Source organism: Populus euphratica, unplaced genomic scaffold (genome assembly GCF_000495115.2).
Source record: "Populus euphratica unplaced genomic scaffold, PopEup_1.0 scaffold2742.1, whole genome shotgun sequence".
NCBI classification, from domain to species: Eukaryota; Viridiplantae; Streptophyta; class Magnoliopsida; order Malpighiales; family Salicaceae; genus Populus; species Populus euphratica.
Window position 1 is genome coordinate 1 of NW_011502597.1, and position 16,467 is coordinate 16,467.

Genomic DNA, 16,467 nt, shown 5'->3' on the forward strand with positions numbered 1-16,467 from the left:
AAGCATATTGAAAGAGATCTTTCATATTTCCTCTTAGGCCCGACTTTACATTCACTATAAACCTATCAGTTTGTTAAATGTTAATGGTTATTATGATAAGTTGTTATCTTTTCTTGATCATGCTGTGGAACAGGAATTTCTAACGTCTTCAGCACGACAAATCATAATCGCTGCTGCTACTACTGAACAATTGATTGACCAACTACAATCTTTCACTCCTTTAATTAATCCCTCCATAAGTCGCATAAATTGGTCAACTAAGGACAACCGTAAAAAGCTTAGATTGGATTTGAGCCTTCATTTGTGAAACCTTGTGTTTTATTATTTTGTTTTGTTATTTCTTATATTTGTTTATGTGTGTTTCAGGTTTGTTAGTGTTTATTGTTTCAGGTGATATCTTCTATACTCTATCTTTCTACCTTAGAACATTGAGGACAATGTTTCATTTTAGTTTGGGGGAAGGGGTAATAGTTGAAATTTATATAAAAAAAAACTTTACTAGTTGTGTTTTCTATTTGCAAAACCATTGTTACTATGATGGCAGAGTCAATGAGTTCTTTTGTTAAAGTGACTCTTGAGACACATCCTAGTAAACATTCTTAACAAGGTCTATTATGATACTTCTTGAAATATTCAGGTTTACAAATTCTCGCATTATTATTTATTGCTTCTGCTCATATACTTATTTAACAAGTATTTTTAAATCTTTATTTACACACACACATTTTAACATATGATTGTGGGTTGCATATTGGATTATAATATTATTTATGTTCTTTTGTTAAAGGTAACAACTAAAGGAAATGGATAGTATATAATTTGCAAAAAAAAAACAAAAAGAAAGAAAAAGAAAAAAAATAATGATAATAAATGTAATTAAATAAATAAAAATGTAGATACATTTGGTTTCGTAGCCTCCCTAACCTGAGTTATTAAGCCCGAAGGGGTGTTTTAACACCTAATACCCTAAAGTCAACTGACTTGGGAGCTATTGGTCCAACACTTGTTACACAGGTTAAGGAGAAAAGCTTAAGGGAATCAAACATTGCACTATCTACGTATCAGTATCTGCAACCCGAGTTATTAAGCTCGAAGGGGTGTCTCAACACCTAATGCCCTAAGACCAACTGGTCTGGAAGTCATTAGCCGAAAGCTCATTATATGGGTTACAGAAATATTGTGTTTTAAGTTATATGTATAATAAAAAAAATAAAAAAATAATAATCTTAACCCAAGAACGTTAACCTTAAACATTAGAACATAATATTGTTTTCTTCTAATAAAAGCCCCATCATCTATGTTTTCAAACATTGAGCACATAAAAAAAGAAGGTTTATTAATATCTTGTTTCAACAATATGAAGCAGATATATATAAATTTAATGAGAGTTTGTTTACTTGGATAAAGTAATGGAAGTTAAATGATGAATACCTTGCTTTGGGGAACTTGCAAATTGTTTTTCTATTTTAACGTTTTGATTACTAGGGACTAGTAATAAGCTGGTTGGAGGGTGTAATTAGTACTTAAAAGTGCATTTTTATCAAGGCTCATCTCAAACACAACAAAATCCCAAAGGGCAATACAATGCAAATGCAAGTAGTTCCGGAAGCCAACACATGGATCAAGTCAAATCAGTCACTACTCTGCGCAGTGGTAAGGTTATTGAAAAACCCTCTCTTGAACCTTATGAGAAAGATGATGAATCAATCTCTAAGGGTAAGGAAGGGGATGAATCTGAAAATTGCAAAGAAACGATTGATTCACCGCCAGCACTTCCATTTCCTCAAGCCATGACCAAACAAAGGAAAGTCAATCACAATTCTGAAATTTATGAAATTTTCAAACAGGTAAGGATCAATATACCTTTGCTGGATGCAATTAAACAAGTTCCTTCCTATGCTAAATTTTTGAAAGATCTATGCACTGTGAAGAGGAAACTGAATGTGAAAAAGAAAGCCTTTCTAGCGGAACAAGTAAGTGCCATTCTTCAAAACAATAATGCTTTGAAATATAAAGACCCTGGTTGTCCTACAATTTCCTGCTTTATTGGAGAGCATAAAATTGAAAGAGCCTTACTTGATCTTGATGCTAGTGTGAATTTACTTCCATATTCAGTTTTTCAGAGTCTCAATCTCGGTGAGTTAAAACCAACTTCTATAACTCTTTTACTTGCCGATAGATCTATAAAAGTGCCTAGAGGAATAATCGAAGATGTGTTAGTACAAGTCGATAAATTCATTTATCCTGTGGATTTTATTGTCTTGGACACACAACCTGTTGAAGTATGTAATTCATTTCCTGTTATTTTAGGACGTCCATTTCTTGCAACTTCTAATGCATTGATTAATTGTAGGAATGGACTGATGAAGCTATCATTTGGAAACATGACATTGGAGATGAATATTTTCAACATTTGCAAGCAACCTAGAGATGATAATGATTTACAGGAAGTGGACTTTACTGAAAAATTAATTCATGATCAATTTCCAACCACTTCCAATGAAATTGAGATTGATGAATCTGATGATTTGGAAATGATTTATTTTTAGGAAGAATCAAAGACAAGTAATTGGAGGCCACAAATTGAGGAATTGCCACCACGACCAATTAAGTCCATACCTTCAAGTGTTCAACCACCAAAACCTGATTTGAAGCCGTTGCCATCCTGATTAGTACTTAAAAGTGCATTTTTATCATGGTTTTATATCATCATTTTGCACTTGAAGTATCAATAACTCCTTAACCAAAGGATGTTTTATAATAATATATCTAATAATATAAGATCCTTTTAATGTCTGGTAAATGTCTATATTTAATGCAGGTCTATCACATAAATGTAAGGATTGATTGATGACTTGAAGAACTTAAATTGCAAGGATAAAGAGATGGCCAAACTTAGAAAAGAGATGTCGGTGCAATCCAAACCGGAACACTGTTCGGTAATTGGGTCATATCTGGAGCTACAGATCTCCGATTTAGGTCCAATTTATATGGATGGAAAGGTAAGACATAGGCCTACAACTTTCATATGGAGCCCAAGATCTAAAAAGGCCATTATCAAGTCCAAATTGTAGCAACAACAAAGAAGCCCGAATCTGTCTTCCAGCCCGAGCACTGTTCGGTATTTTGGCCATATCTGGAGTTCTAGAAGTCCAAATGAGCTGAATTTTTTACACAAGAAAGCTGAGACAATTGCCTACAACTTTCATGTTTGCACCTGGCTCCAGTTGTGACGTTATCAATGACATTTTGGGCAGACAAGAGAAGATAAGGATTGTCACCAAGTCAAAAGTTGGCCACCCACTTATCAATTAGTCATCAAATCAATAGTTCCCAATTTTGGCCTATAAAAGGAGGCATTTGCCATGCATTTAGGCATCTTGGTTTCCAGATCAAGATCATGCTCTTCCTTTCTCTCTTTGTATTTTTTATGCTTTGTTTTCATTAATATTAAGTTTATGCCTTTCATTTCCTTTCCTTTACTTAGTTAACTTTTATGTTCTTATTTTGTTTATCTATTTTGCTTTCTTTCATTATGTCTAGCTCAGTTAGTTATGTCAAGGTGAAAAGATTACACTAATGGTGTAAGAAAGAGTATAATGGAAAACAAGTACGGAGTTTAAAGTTTGATACTAACATGTTTTATATTTCTTATCTTGTTCACTCTTTAATACTTTGCTTGTTAAATGACTAATCTTGATTTATGTTGTATAACACTTGGTACAACAAATACTTGGCACTTTCATAGCCCATAATGTATGGTATAACCGACACCTGAGCTATGAAAGGAACTTGATTTGTTGTTAACATAAGTTATAATCATGAATGCTTGACGAGATTTACAAGTATTAGCATTAATTAAATAAGATGACTAATGTAATCATGTTAACAATATATAATCTGATTGGAACCTCCTTTGTGTGTGGTTTCCAATTCAATAATAAGAGTTTATACTATACTTGTTTGATATACCATTAGTGGAACCTCTAACCTTGACGTTTGTTATTATTATTGTTTAATCCTTACATTAATTTTCCATCTCCAAGTTCTCATCATCTTCTTCTTCTTCTCTTTCTTTATTATTATTATTACTACTACTACTACTACTACTATTATTATTATTACTACTACTACTACTAGTATTATTATTATTATTATTATTAGTAGTAGTAGTATTATTAGTATTACTATTATTATTATTATTATTATTGTTGTTGTTGTTGTTATTGTTATTGTTATTGTTGTTGTATTATTGTTATTTATAATTTGTACAAATAACCTCCCTGTGGTTCGACCCCGGTCTTGCCGGGTTATTTATTACTTCGACACTCCTGCACTTGGGAGAGGACAACAATCTTTTCGTCGTGTCACATCCAATCTCAAATACTCATTTTTGGGAGAAAATGAAACTTTTCCGGTAATAATCTCTTCCAAACTTAATGCACATCAAGAAGGTAAGTTATTACAAACTCTGAAAATGCACAAAAAAGCATTAGGATGGACCATAGCTGATATAAAAGGAATTAGTCCTTTGATTTGTACACACAGAATTTATTTAGAGGAAAATGCTAAACCCTCTAGAGAAATGCAACGAAGGCTAAATCCTAATATGAAAGAAGTAGTGAAAAATGAAGTCATTAAGCTTCTAGATAATGAAATCATTTATCCTATTTCTGACAGCAAATGGGTAAGTCCTACCCAAGTTGTACCTAAGAAGTCTGGAGTCACTGTGATAACAAATGAGAACAATGAGTTAATTCCCACTAGAACTGTTACTGGTTGGTGCATGTGCATTGACTATAGGAAACTTAATTCAATGACTAGAAAAGATCATTTTCCTTTACCTTTCATGGATCAAATCCTAGAAAGAGTTGCAGGTCATGAATTTTATTGTTTCCTAGATGGCTATTCGGGTTACAACCAAATTGAAATTGCATTGGAAGATCAAGAAAAGACTACTTTCACATGTCCATTTGGTACTTTTGCATATCGAAGGATGCCTTTTGGATTATGTAATGCACCAGCCACATTTCAAAGATGCATGCTTAGTATATTTAGCGATATGGTTGAACATTTTCTTGAGATTTTCATGGATGATTTTTCTGTTTTTGGCGATTCATTTGATGATTGTTTGACTAATTTAGGAAAGGTTTTAACCAGGTGTGAAGAGAAGAATCTTGTGCTGAATTGGGAAAAATGTCATTTTATGGTAACAAACGGCATTGTACTTGGTCACATTGTTTCATCAAAAGGAATTGAGGTTGACAAATCTAAAATTGAGTTAATTGCAAACTTGCCAACACCAAAATCTCTTAAAGATGTTAGATCATTCCTGGGACATGCTGGTTTTTATAGAAGGTTTATCAAAGATTTTAGTGTAATATCTAAGCCTTTAAGTAACCTTCTAACAAAGGATACTATTTTTGAATGGACTGAACATTGTGAAGAAGCCTTTGTTAAACTTAAAAACTTGCTTACTTGTGCTCCTATCATTCAACCTCCCGATTGGTCATTACCTTTTGAAATAATGTGTGATGCTAGTGATTATGCCGTAGGTGCTGTTTTGGGACAAAGAAAAGATAAGAAACCTTATGTAATTTACTATGCAAGTAAAACTTTAAATAGTGCTCAAATGAATTATACCACCACTGAAAAAGAATTACTTGCAGTAGTATTTGCATGTAAAAAATTAAGATCTTATCTTGTTGGCTCACCTGTTGTTGTTTTTAGTGATCATGCAGCATTAAAATATCTTCTTTCTAAGAAAGATTCCAAGGCTAGATTGGTGCAGTGGATTTTATTACTTCAAGAATTTGATATCACAATCAAAGATAAGAAAGGCAGCGAAAATGTTGTCGCAGATCACTTGTCAAGATTGACAGCAGATTCGAAAACTGACATCACACCAATCGATGATTACTTTCCTGATGAATCTTTACTTTCTGTCTCTACAATGCCTTGGTTTGCTAATATTGTCAATTTTCTTGTTTCAGGACAATTGCCAGCTCATTGGAATACCCAAGATAAAAGAAAGTTTTTGAACGAAGTGAAGAACTTTTATTGGGATGATCCTTATTTATTCAAATATTGTCCTGATCAAATATTTCGAAGATGCATTCCTGACAATGAGGTAAGTAGTGTCATTAAATTTTGTCATTTTGAGGCATGTGGGGGCCATTTCTCATCAAGAAAGACAACTGCAAAAATCTTACAAAGTGGATTTTACTGGCCTACCATGTTCAAAGACTCACATGCATTCTGCAAGTCTTGTGAAAATTGTCAAAAGTTGGGATCTATTTCAAAACGTCACATGATGCCTTTAAACCCTATTATTGTCATTGAGATCTTTGACTGTTGGGGTATAGATTTCATGGGCCCATTCCCTCCATCATTTGGTTTCTTATACATATTAGTCGCAGTAGATTATGTTTCAAAATGGATAGAGGCAATTCCAAGTCGAAACAATGATCACAAAACAGTGATAAAGTTTTTGAAAGAAAATATTTTGAGTCGATTTGGAGTCCCTCGAGCCATAATAAGTGATGGTGGAACACATTTCTGCAACAAGCCATTTGAGTCTTTAATGAAGAAATATGGAATCACACACAAAGTTGCCACCCCTTATCACCCTCAAACAAGTGGACAAGTAGAGCTTGCTAATAGGGAGATCAAACATATTTTGGAGAAAATAGTGAACCCTAATAGGAAAGACTGGTCTTTAAGACTTAATGATGCACTTTGGGCTTATCGAACTGCTTATAAAACATCATTAGGTATGTCACCTTATAGACTAGTCTATGGAAAACCTTGTCACTTGCCTGTGGAACTTGAACATAAAGCTTATTGGGCTATTAAAACTTTTAATTCAAATCTGGATGATGCTAGTCAACTGCGAAAATTACAAATAAATGAGCTTGAGGAAATAAGAAATGATGCATATGAAAATTCAAGAATTCATAAAGCAAGAATAAAAGAATTTCATGACAAGAAAATACAGAGAAAAACCTTCAATGTTGGTCAAAAAGTCTTGCTTTATAATTCTCGACTGCATTTATTTCCTGGAAAATTAAGATCAAGATGGAGTGGTCCTTTTATTGTGAAACATGTGTATCCATATGGGGCCTAGACATCGAGAATCCAAAGAATGGCAATGTTTTCAAGGTAAATGGACATCGTCTGAAAGTTTACTTTGACAATTTTTCAGTTGAACATAACTCTATTGAATTGGGTGATCCTGTATATAAAGATTGATTTTATTTTTTTTATTTTATTTTATTTTTGTTTCTTATATAAATATTGATTTTATTTTTTTTTATTTTTGTTTCTTTTTGAGTGATTTTTGCAAGTTTCTTCACCCCGGTCAAATGGCGGATAACGGTACTCCGTGACTTAAGTCGGTTCTTTCAGTTTCCCACAATTACTGATATCTGTGTATATATCTGTGCAATTCTTTGAATCTCTCTTCCAATTCTCATTTGAAAATGGACACTAATCTTGAAAAATTGAAAAAGTATTTTCCCGCTCTGCCTCAGAATGCGATTACAAAAATTTACCGTGCTAGATGTGCAAGATTGAGATTATTAATGAATCATGGAATTCCTGAAGATATTCGTTGGTTGATTGAAGCAAAGGTCCGATTATCAGGTGAGTCCTCTAACTTCTTCATTTCACACATGCCTGGAACAGGTAAAAGCACTTTTGCAAAGAAGCGTCGTGCAAAACGACTGGATGTCTGTCATCGATGTGTTAGATGGACTTGTAATACACAATGTCGTTCTTTAGGAATGGTATCTATAAACCGTGAAGATAAAATACAATTCATTAAGGATGGCCTGAGTAAGGAGTCTTTAGATAATCTTCTATTGACTCTTGAGACGCATCCTAGTGGAGATGTGCATCGTGCAATTCATGATTTATGGCCACTATTTCATAAAGAACATGATCGACTTAGTCTTGGGAATCTGACTAAAAAAGACCCTGTTTGCCAGTTTTTAAGAAACCTGGATGGGAAGCCTATCCCCGACCCATAGAGGGCGTTTAAGCCGTTCTTGGACGTAAAACCAAGGGAAGATGTGAGCCACAATCACAACTACCTGTACATACACATGTTTTTTTTTTCAAAAGTAAATAAATAAATAAAGAAAAAGAGAGAGAGAGTGTGTGAGACTCTAGCTGGCCTACATATAGATGTTATGATTGCCTTTCTACTTTCTCATCTATAAAACCCTCTTTTCCTTCCTTTCATTTCTACTCAACCCATACATTCAACAAATACAGAAGTGTGTAGAAATGGCAAGTTCCTCAAGTCATCAAATAAGAAATATTTGTGTTTTCGGTGGATCTAGTCCTGGGAAAGAAAAGGAGTTTTTAGAATCAGCAAATCATCTTGGTCAGGTGCTAGCTGAGAGAAAGATTCATTTAGTGTATGGGGGAGGCAGTCTTGGGTTAATGGGAGGTGTGTCAATAGCTGCATTTTTAGGAGGTAGTCAAGTTTTAGGAATTGTCCCTGAGGCTTTGGCACAAGGGGACATCATTGGAAAAACAATTGGAGAGGAACTTCAGGTCTCCACAATGTCGGCTCGAATGAATGCAATGTTTAACCATGCTTATGCTTTCATTGCTTTACCAGGTGGTCTAGGCACATTGGAAGAGATCTTTCATATTTCCTCTTGGGCTCAATTGCACATTCACCATAAACCCATAGGTTTGTTAAATGTTAATGGTTATTATGATAAGTTGTTGTCTTTTCTTGATCATGCTGTGGAACAGGAATTTTTAACATCTTCTGCACGACAAATCATAATCTCTGCTACTACTGCTGAACAATTGATTGACCAACTACAATCTTTCATTCCTGTGATTGATCCTTCCATGAGTCGCATAAATTGGTCATCTAAGGAAAGCCGTAAAAAGCTTAGATTGGATTTGAGCCTTCATTTGTGAATTTTTGTGTCTTTTGGTTTTATTATTATGTTTTGTTATTTCTTATTTTTGTTTCAGTGTGTTTCAGGTTTTGTCAGTGTTCGTTATTTCAGGTGATATCTTTTATACTCTATATTTCTACCTTAGAACATTGAGGACAATGTCTCGTTTTGGTTGGGGGGAGAGGGTAGTAGTTGATAAAAAAAAAAATTGTTTTTCATTTCATAAAGCATGTGCATAATTGTTGTTACTAGGATGGCAGAGTAAAGGAGTTCTTTTGTTAAAGTGACTCTTGAGACGCATCTTAGTAACCATTCTTAACAAGGTCTATTATAATACTTCTTGAAATATTCAGGTTTACAAACTCTCATATTGTTACCACTTAATTCTGCTCATATACTTATTTAACATGTATTTTTAAACCTTAATTTACACACACACACACTTTAACATATGATTGTGGGTTGCATATTGGATTATTACATTATTTATGTTCTTTTGTTAAAGGTAACAACTAAGGGAAAGGGATTGTATATAATTAAAAAAAAAACATGAAAAAAAAAGAAAAAAAAAGAAAAAAAGAAAAAAAAATGATGATAATAAAAATGTAGATAAGTTTGATTTCGTAGCCTCCCTAACCTAAGCAATTAAGCCCGAAGGGGTGTTTTAACACCTAATACCCTAAAGTCAACTGACTTGAGAGCTATTGGCCCAACGCTTGTTACATGGGTTGAGGAGAAAAGCTTAAGGGAATCAAACATTGCACTATCTACATATCAGTATCTGCGACCCGAGTTACTAAGCTCGTAGGGGTGTCTTAACACCTAATGCCCTAAGACCAACTGGTCTGGGAGTCATTAGCTGAAAGCTCGTTACATGGGTTAAAGATGCATGATGTTTTTAAAGTATATGTCGTTACATGGGTTAAAGATGTATGATGTTTTTAAAGTATACGTATATAGAGTTAAAAAAAAAAAAAGAAAAAAAAAAAGAAGACAAAAATAATAATCCCAACCCAAGGAAGTTAACCTTAAACATTAGAACAAAAATTTTGTTTTCTTCCAAGAAAAGCCCCATAATTATGAGTTGATACATTGAGCACAAAAGAAAGGTTTATTAATATCTTGTTAAGTGGTATTGAGCAGATATATAAATTTAATGAGAGTTTGTTTATCTGGATAGATTAATGGAAGTTAAATGATGAATACCTTGCTTTGTGAAATTTGCAAATTGTTTTAACGCTTTGATTACTAGGGACTAGTAATAAGCTGGTTGAGGGGTGTGATTAGTACTTAAAAGTGCATTTTTATCATGGTTTTATATCATCATTTTGCACTTGAAGTATCAATACCTCCTTAACCAAAGCATGTTTTATAATAATATATCTAATAATATAAGATACCTTTAATTTGTGGTAAATGTCTATTTTTAATGCAGGCCTATCACATAAATGAAAGGATTGATTGATGACTTGAAGAACTTAAATTGCAAGGATAAAGAGATGGCCAAACTTAGAAAAGATATGTCGGTGCAATCCAAACCAGAACACTGTTCGGTAATTGGGTCATATCTAGAGCTATATATCTCAGATTTAGGTCCAATTTATATGGATGGAAAGGTAAGACATAGACCTACAACTTTCATATGGAGCCCAAGATCTAAAAAGGCCATTATCAAGTCCAAATTGTAGAAACAACAAAGAAGCCCGAATCTATCTTCCAGCCCGAGCACTGTTCGGTATTTTGGCGATATCTGGAGTTCTAGAATCCAAATGAGCTAAATTTTTTACACAAGAAAGCTGAGACAATTGTCTACAACTTTCATGTTTGCAACTGGCTCCAATTTTGACGTTATCAATAATGGTTTGGGCAGACAAGAGAAGATAAGGATTGTCACCAAGTCAAAAGTTGGCCACCCACTTATCAATTAGTCATCAAATCAATAGTTCCCAATTTTGGCCTATAAAAGGAGGCATTTTCCATGCATTTAGGTATCTTGGTTTCCAGATCAAGATCATGCTCTTCCTTTCTCTCTTTGTATTTTTTGTAATGTTTATGCTTTGCTTTCATTAATATTAAGTTTATGCCTTTCATTTCCTTTCTTTTACTTAGTTAACTTTTATGTTCTTATTTTGTTTATCTATTTTGCTTTCTTTCATTATGTCTAGCTAAGTTAATTATGTCAAGGTGAAAAGGTTACACTAATGGTGTAAGAATAAGTATAATGTAAACTTAATATGGACTTTAATGTTTGATACTAATATGTTTTATATTTGTTATCTTGTTCACTCTTTAATACTTTGCTTGTTAAATGACTAATCTTGATTTATGTTGTATAACACTTGGTACATCTAGTGCTTGGCACTTTCATAGCCCATAATGTATGGTATAACCGACACCTGAGCTATGAAAGGAACTTGATTTGTTGTTAATATAAGTTATAATCATGAATGCTTGACGAGATTTACAAGTATTAGCATTAATTGAATAAGATGACTAATGTAATCATGTTAACAATATATAATCTGATTGGAACCTCCTTTGTGTGTGGTTTCCAATTCAATAATAAGATTTTATACTATACTTGTTTGATATACCATTAGTGGAACCTCTAACCTTGACATTTGTTTTTATTATTGTTTAATCCTTACTTTAATATTTCATTTCTAAGTTCTCATCATCATCATCTTCTTCTTCTTCTCTTTCTTTATTATTATTATTATTATTATTATTATTATTATTACTATTGTTGTTGTTGTTATTGTTGTTTTATAATTGTTGTTTATAATTTGTACAATTAACCTCCCTGTGGTTCGACCCCGGTCTTGCCGGGTTATTTATTACTTTGACACTCCTGCACTTGGGAGAAGACATCAATATTTTAGTCGTGTCATTGTTGTTGTATTATTGTTATTTATAATTTATATAGTTAACCTCCCTGTAGTTTGACCCCGATCTTGCTAGTTTATTTATTACTTTGACTCTCCTGCACTTAGAAGAAGACATTAATCTTTTGATCGTGTCAGCAACAACAACAAAAATAGGGATAAAATTTGATAGAAAAATTCAATGATGAAATTGTAAAAAAAAAAAATTTACCTCAAATAAAACAAATAATAATCAAAAGAATAAGGATCAAATTTGAGAGATTAAAAATTGATAGGGGTGAAATTGAAAAATATTTGTAATTTGATAGATTATTTTTAGATTAAAAATGGTAGGGGTGAAATTGAAAAGCATTTGTAATTTGATACATTATTTATATATTAAAAAATGATAAGGGATGAAATTAAAAAAATATTTATAATTGTTTAGATTATTCAAAATAAAAAATAATAATTAAAAGGATAAGGATAAAATTTAAATGAAAATGAAATTAAAAGGGTTAGCGTGAGATTTGAAAAGGGGAGAGAGAAGAAAAAAAAGGTCACCAACACCAAACTAATTGCATGTTTGACACACGCGTTATCGTACAACATTGAAGGTGCCGATACCTTCTAAACAATGCTTTTGAAAGTGATATTTGATAGTCAAATAACTATGCATGTGCTGCTAAAAAGGTGTTGAGCCCATCAACTTGCTGCATGTATTATACAAGTGCCAATATATTTTTTTAATAATATTTAATATATGATTAATTACAATAATTCCTCTAAATACATTCAAACTAATAATAAAACCAAAGTAAAATGATAAGAAAAAACCCTTATGATAAAGTTACACTAATTTTGTTTCTAAAAACATCATAATAATTTAACTATTTTGAAAAAATTTGAAAAGATAAAAAGCCCCTAAATTACAAACATTATTTTTATTATTATTATAGGGTTTAATTAGCAATTTTATTATATAATAAAAAAATAAAATAACTAAAATCACTCTATAGAATTTGTAAAAGATAATATTATCATGGTAAAAAAATCATTTCATTTTTATTATCCAGCTCAAAGATTTAATAGTTTAAGGACACTCTCACTATTATATTATTATAATGAATAATATTCTGAGTTTTTATAAATAATAACTTTTTTAAAAAATTATTTTTTAAATTTTATATATTTTAAAATTCTATCATTTCATTCGCAACGCAAATCAAATAGAGAAGATGACTAGTATTTACCTATTTTGAGAATGGATGGACGATGGCAATTTTTTTTTCTTCCTATTATTTATTCAAAGAAGAAGCGTTCAACAAATTGCCAAGGCCAAACTCAAAAAAAAAAAAAAAAAGGGTCTTGTTCAGCCAGTTTTAAAACGACGCGTCAGTGGGTCGTGTTTTTATATGCGCGTCTGTTCTCCACAGTAAACTCAACGCTCGCTAACATTCACCACCAGCTACTCTCTCATTATAATAGAAAAAAACACTGAAAAACCCTAAACCCTCTCTCTCTCTCCTTCAATGGCAGACCTCAAACTCTCAGAAACTCGAGACCTAACAAGAATTGAGCGAATAGGCGCTCACTCCCACATCCGTGGCCTGGGGCTGGACTCAGCCCTCGAACCACGCGCCGTTTCTGAAGGAATGGTGGGACAGACCTCAGCCCGCAAAGCCGCCGGCGTCATCCTCCAAATGATAAAGGAAGGAAGAATCGCGGGTCGAGCAGTTCTTATCGCGGGTCAACCCGGAACCGGTAAAACCGCAATCGCCATGGGCATGGCAAAATCCCTAGGTCTTGAAACCCCATTTGCAATGATCTCCGCTAGCGAGATATTTTCTCTTGAAATGTCAAAAACCGAGGCTTTAATGCAGTCTTTTAGGAAGGCAATAGGGGTTAGGATTAAAGAAGAAACGGAGGTGATTGAAGGTGAGGTTGTGGAGATTCAAATTGATAGACCAGCAGTGGCTGGTGCTGCTTCGAAAACTGGGAAATTGACGATGAAGACAACCGAGATGGAAGGGGTTTATGACTTGGGAGCAAAGATGATTGAGAGTTTGGGAAAGGAAAAGGTGCAGAGTGGAGATGTTATTGCTATTGATAAGCCTTCTGGGAAAGTTACCAAGCTTGGCAGGTCTTTTTCACGGTCGAGGGATTATGATGCCATTGGGCCACAGGTTAGGTTTGTTCAGTGTCCTGATGGTGAGTTGCAGAAGAGGAAAGAGATTGTGCATTGTGTCACACTTCATGAAATTGATGTCATTAATAGCAGGTACGTCCATGGTATTATTCCTCGTGTTTGTGTTTCTTCTGTGACATTCATTTTGCTAGTTATGAGGTCATGCTATCCTTAGTTGCTGTGTTGTTTTGGTTTGTGGCGATACTTGTGGAAAGATGGAGCTCTTCATTAAGTTAGCCAAGAATGTGCATTGTTTACAGTTTTGGAGAATATTAGACCCTGCGGTCTGTTTTGAGTACATTTTTTTCAAAATCCAACTTCATAACATGGTGAGAATTAAAGCCTTAAAGTACTTGTTGCCTAAACACTGTATTAGCAAAAACATTGGTTATTGATTTGTGTTAAGACTTTTAGTGATGTTGTCTTGATGAGATATTGATAGAAATACTGCCTCGCACTCTGGTGAATGAAACTTTTCTGGCCCCGGTTAGCTTCTCAATCTATTAATTATTTTTTTAGCTTGCCTATTGTAAGGTGATTATTTGAGATTAGATAGATATAGCATGAAGACACAGATGTCAAATGTTTGGAGAAACAATGAGATGCCACAAAATGAGAATTTGGAGGAGTTTTCTGCTAGTGTGCTCAAAACACAGAGAAACAGGGGACTAACGTGAGATTCTTTATAGTTTTCATTTCCACAATAAATTAATCCCTAATATGATATTGTATCCTGTGCAATGCTTCTAAAAAAAATTTAGACATCCATCATGAAATTTTTATCAAAGAGAATTCTTGCACTTTTACATGTCCCAAGCCTTTCCTTAAAAAAGGAAAAAAAACAGATTATGGTGTTGTATTTTGTTTGCAATATTTGGAGCATTTGGATGGGGAGAAATTACATATTTTAGGAAATTCTCATTGTATTTATTGGGAGATAGAATTGTGTCTGCTGTAGATTTGTTTCAGCAGATTCATTATGACTCACTTCAAGTGCAGTTTCCTGGTGTCTACAGTGGTATTACCCTTTTTATTGTTAAGACTCTTTCCTGCCAATTTAAATGTGATGGAAATAAATAGGTCATGTAGCTGTAATTCAAATCCATCTTTGCCCACGGATTTTTGGTTCCATGTTAATCACCACTTGTTATTCTCCTCTTTCAGAACACAGGGATTTCTGGCTCTCTTCACTGGTGATACTGGTGAAATCCGTGCAGAAGTAAGGGAACAAATTGACACAAAGGTGGCAGAATGGAGAGAGGAAGGCAAAGCAGAGATTGTGCCAGGTGTTCTTTTCATTGACGAGGTGCACATGCTTGATATTGAATGCTTCTCTTTCCTGAATCGTGCTCTTGAGAATGAGATGGCTCCAATACTAGTTGTTGCCACCAATAGAGGGATTACTACTATACGAGGAACAAATTATAAATCTCCACATGGGATTCCAATAGATCTCCTTGATCGCCTTCTTATCATTACTACTCAACCTTATACAAAGGATGAAATTCGCAAGATTCTGGACATCAGATGCCAAGAAGAAGATGTAGAGATGGCTGAAGAAGCAAAGGCTCTGTTGACTCATATTGGGGTTGAAACTTCCTTGAGATATGCTATCCATCTAATTACTGCCGCTGCGTTGGCATGCCAGAAACGAAAAGGAAAGGTTGTGGAGAGTGAGGACATTACTCGAGTCTACAATCTGTTTCTGGATGTGAAGAGATCAACGCAGTACTTGATGGAGTATCAGGAGCAGTACATGTTTAATGAAGCACCCATAGGAGATGGTGAAGAAGATGGCACCAATGCAATGCTTCATTGAAATTTTCTTAGAGAAGGAGATTTCTGTGGTTACTCTTGTTTCCTTGTTTATTTATATGGAGAACAAAACTCCCCCACCGGAACATGTTATCATGCTTTGCCTTTCTGCAAGTGTTTAGGTGCCTCTTAGCTCTTCAATGTGCATTTATGAATTTGTGTTCTTTATTGTGTGCTGCAGCCTTGAAACTTTTAACCATGTAGAATGCAATGTTTTCAGGATACTGATATACAGGAAGAGAACCTTATTTCACATCTGATCTGATTCAGCTACGTTGAACAAACGTTCAACGGGTTTGAATTCAAAGCCTCACCAGACCGGGGCTTTTTTTTTCTTCTCATTACTAAACATGTACTTATTGAAGAGAAAAAGAAAAATGTGTGGTCACAGGTGTGAACCAGAATGGAAGGCCTGGACAATGGTGGGACTGGTTTTTGCCACTCAACAAAAGATGCATGCTTCCGAAGAACCACTCTCACTTGGAATTCAAAACTAGTAGAAACTCATAAGATTACGAACGAGATATGACTTGAGTTTTCTGGATGGATCATTAGTAATTTAACTAGATTATTGGCGAATAATTTTATTTTTACATATAAAAATTCAAATGTTGTTAATATTTTTTTAATAAAAATACAAAATTAATTATGAATTTAAAATGTGATTCTTATTAGA

The 16,467-nt window shown here is 33.8% G+C and overlaps 1 protein-coding gene across 1 annotated transcript; it reads left to right on the forward strand.

Annotated features, from left to right (window-relative positions):
- The first annotated feature begins 13,219 nt into the window (after positions 1 to 13,219).
- On the forward strand, positions 13,220 to 16,048 carry LOC105119322 (ruvB-like 2). Its single transcript, XM_011017450.1, has 2 exons — positions 13,220 to 14,069; positions 15,141 to 16,048. The coding sequence occupies exons 1-2, from the start codon at positions 13,321 to 13,323 to the stop codon at positions 15,793 to 15,795; spliced, it is 1,404 nt and encodes a 467-aa protein (XP_011015752.1). The 5' UTR covers positions 13,220 to 13,320; the 3' UTR covers positions 15,796 to 16,048.
- The last annotated feature ends 419 nt before the right edge of the window (positions 16,049 to 16,467 follow it).

Excerpts from the sequence above, each read along its gene's own strand:
- LOC105119322 (XM_011017450.1), top strand. The coding sequence starts at position 13,321 with ATGGCAGACCTCAAACTCTCAGAAACTCGAGACCTAACAAGAATTGAG. Across the intron at positions 14,070-15,140 it reads ATTGATGTCATTAATAGCAG|AACACAGGGATTTCTGGCTC; the intron begins GTACGTCCATGG and ends CTCCTCTTTCAG.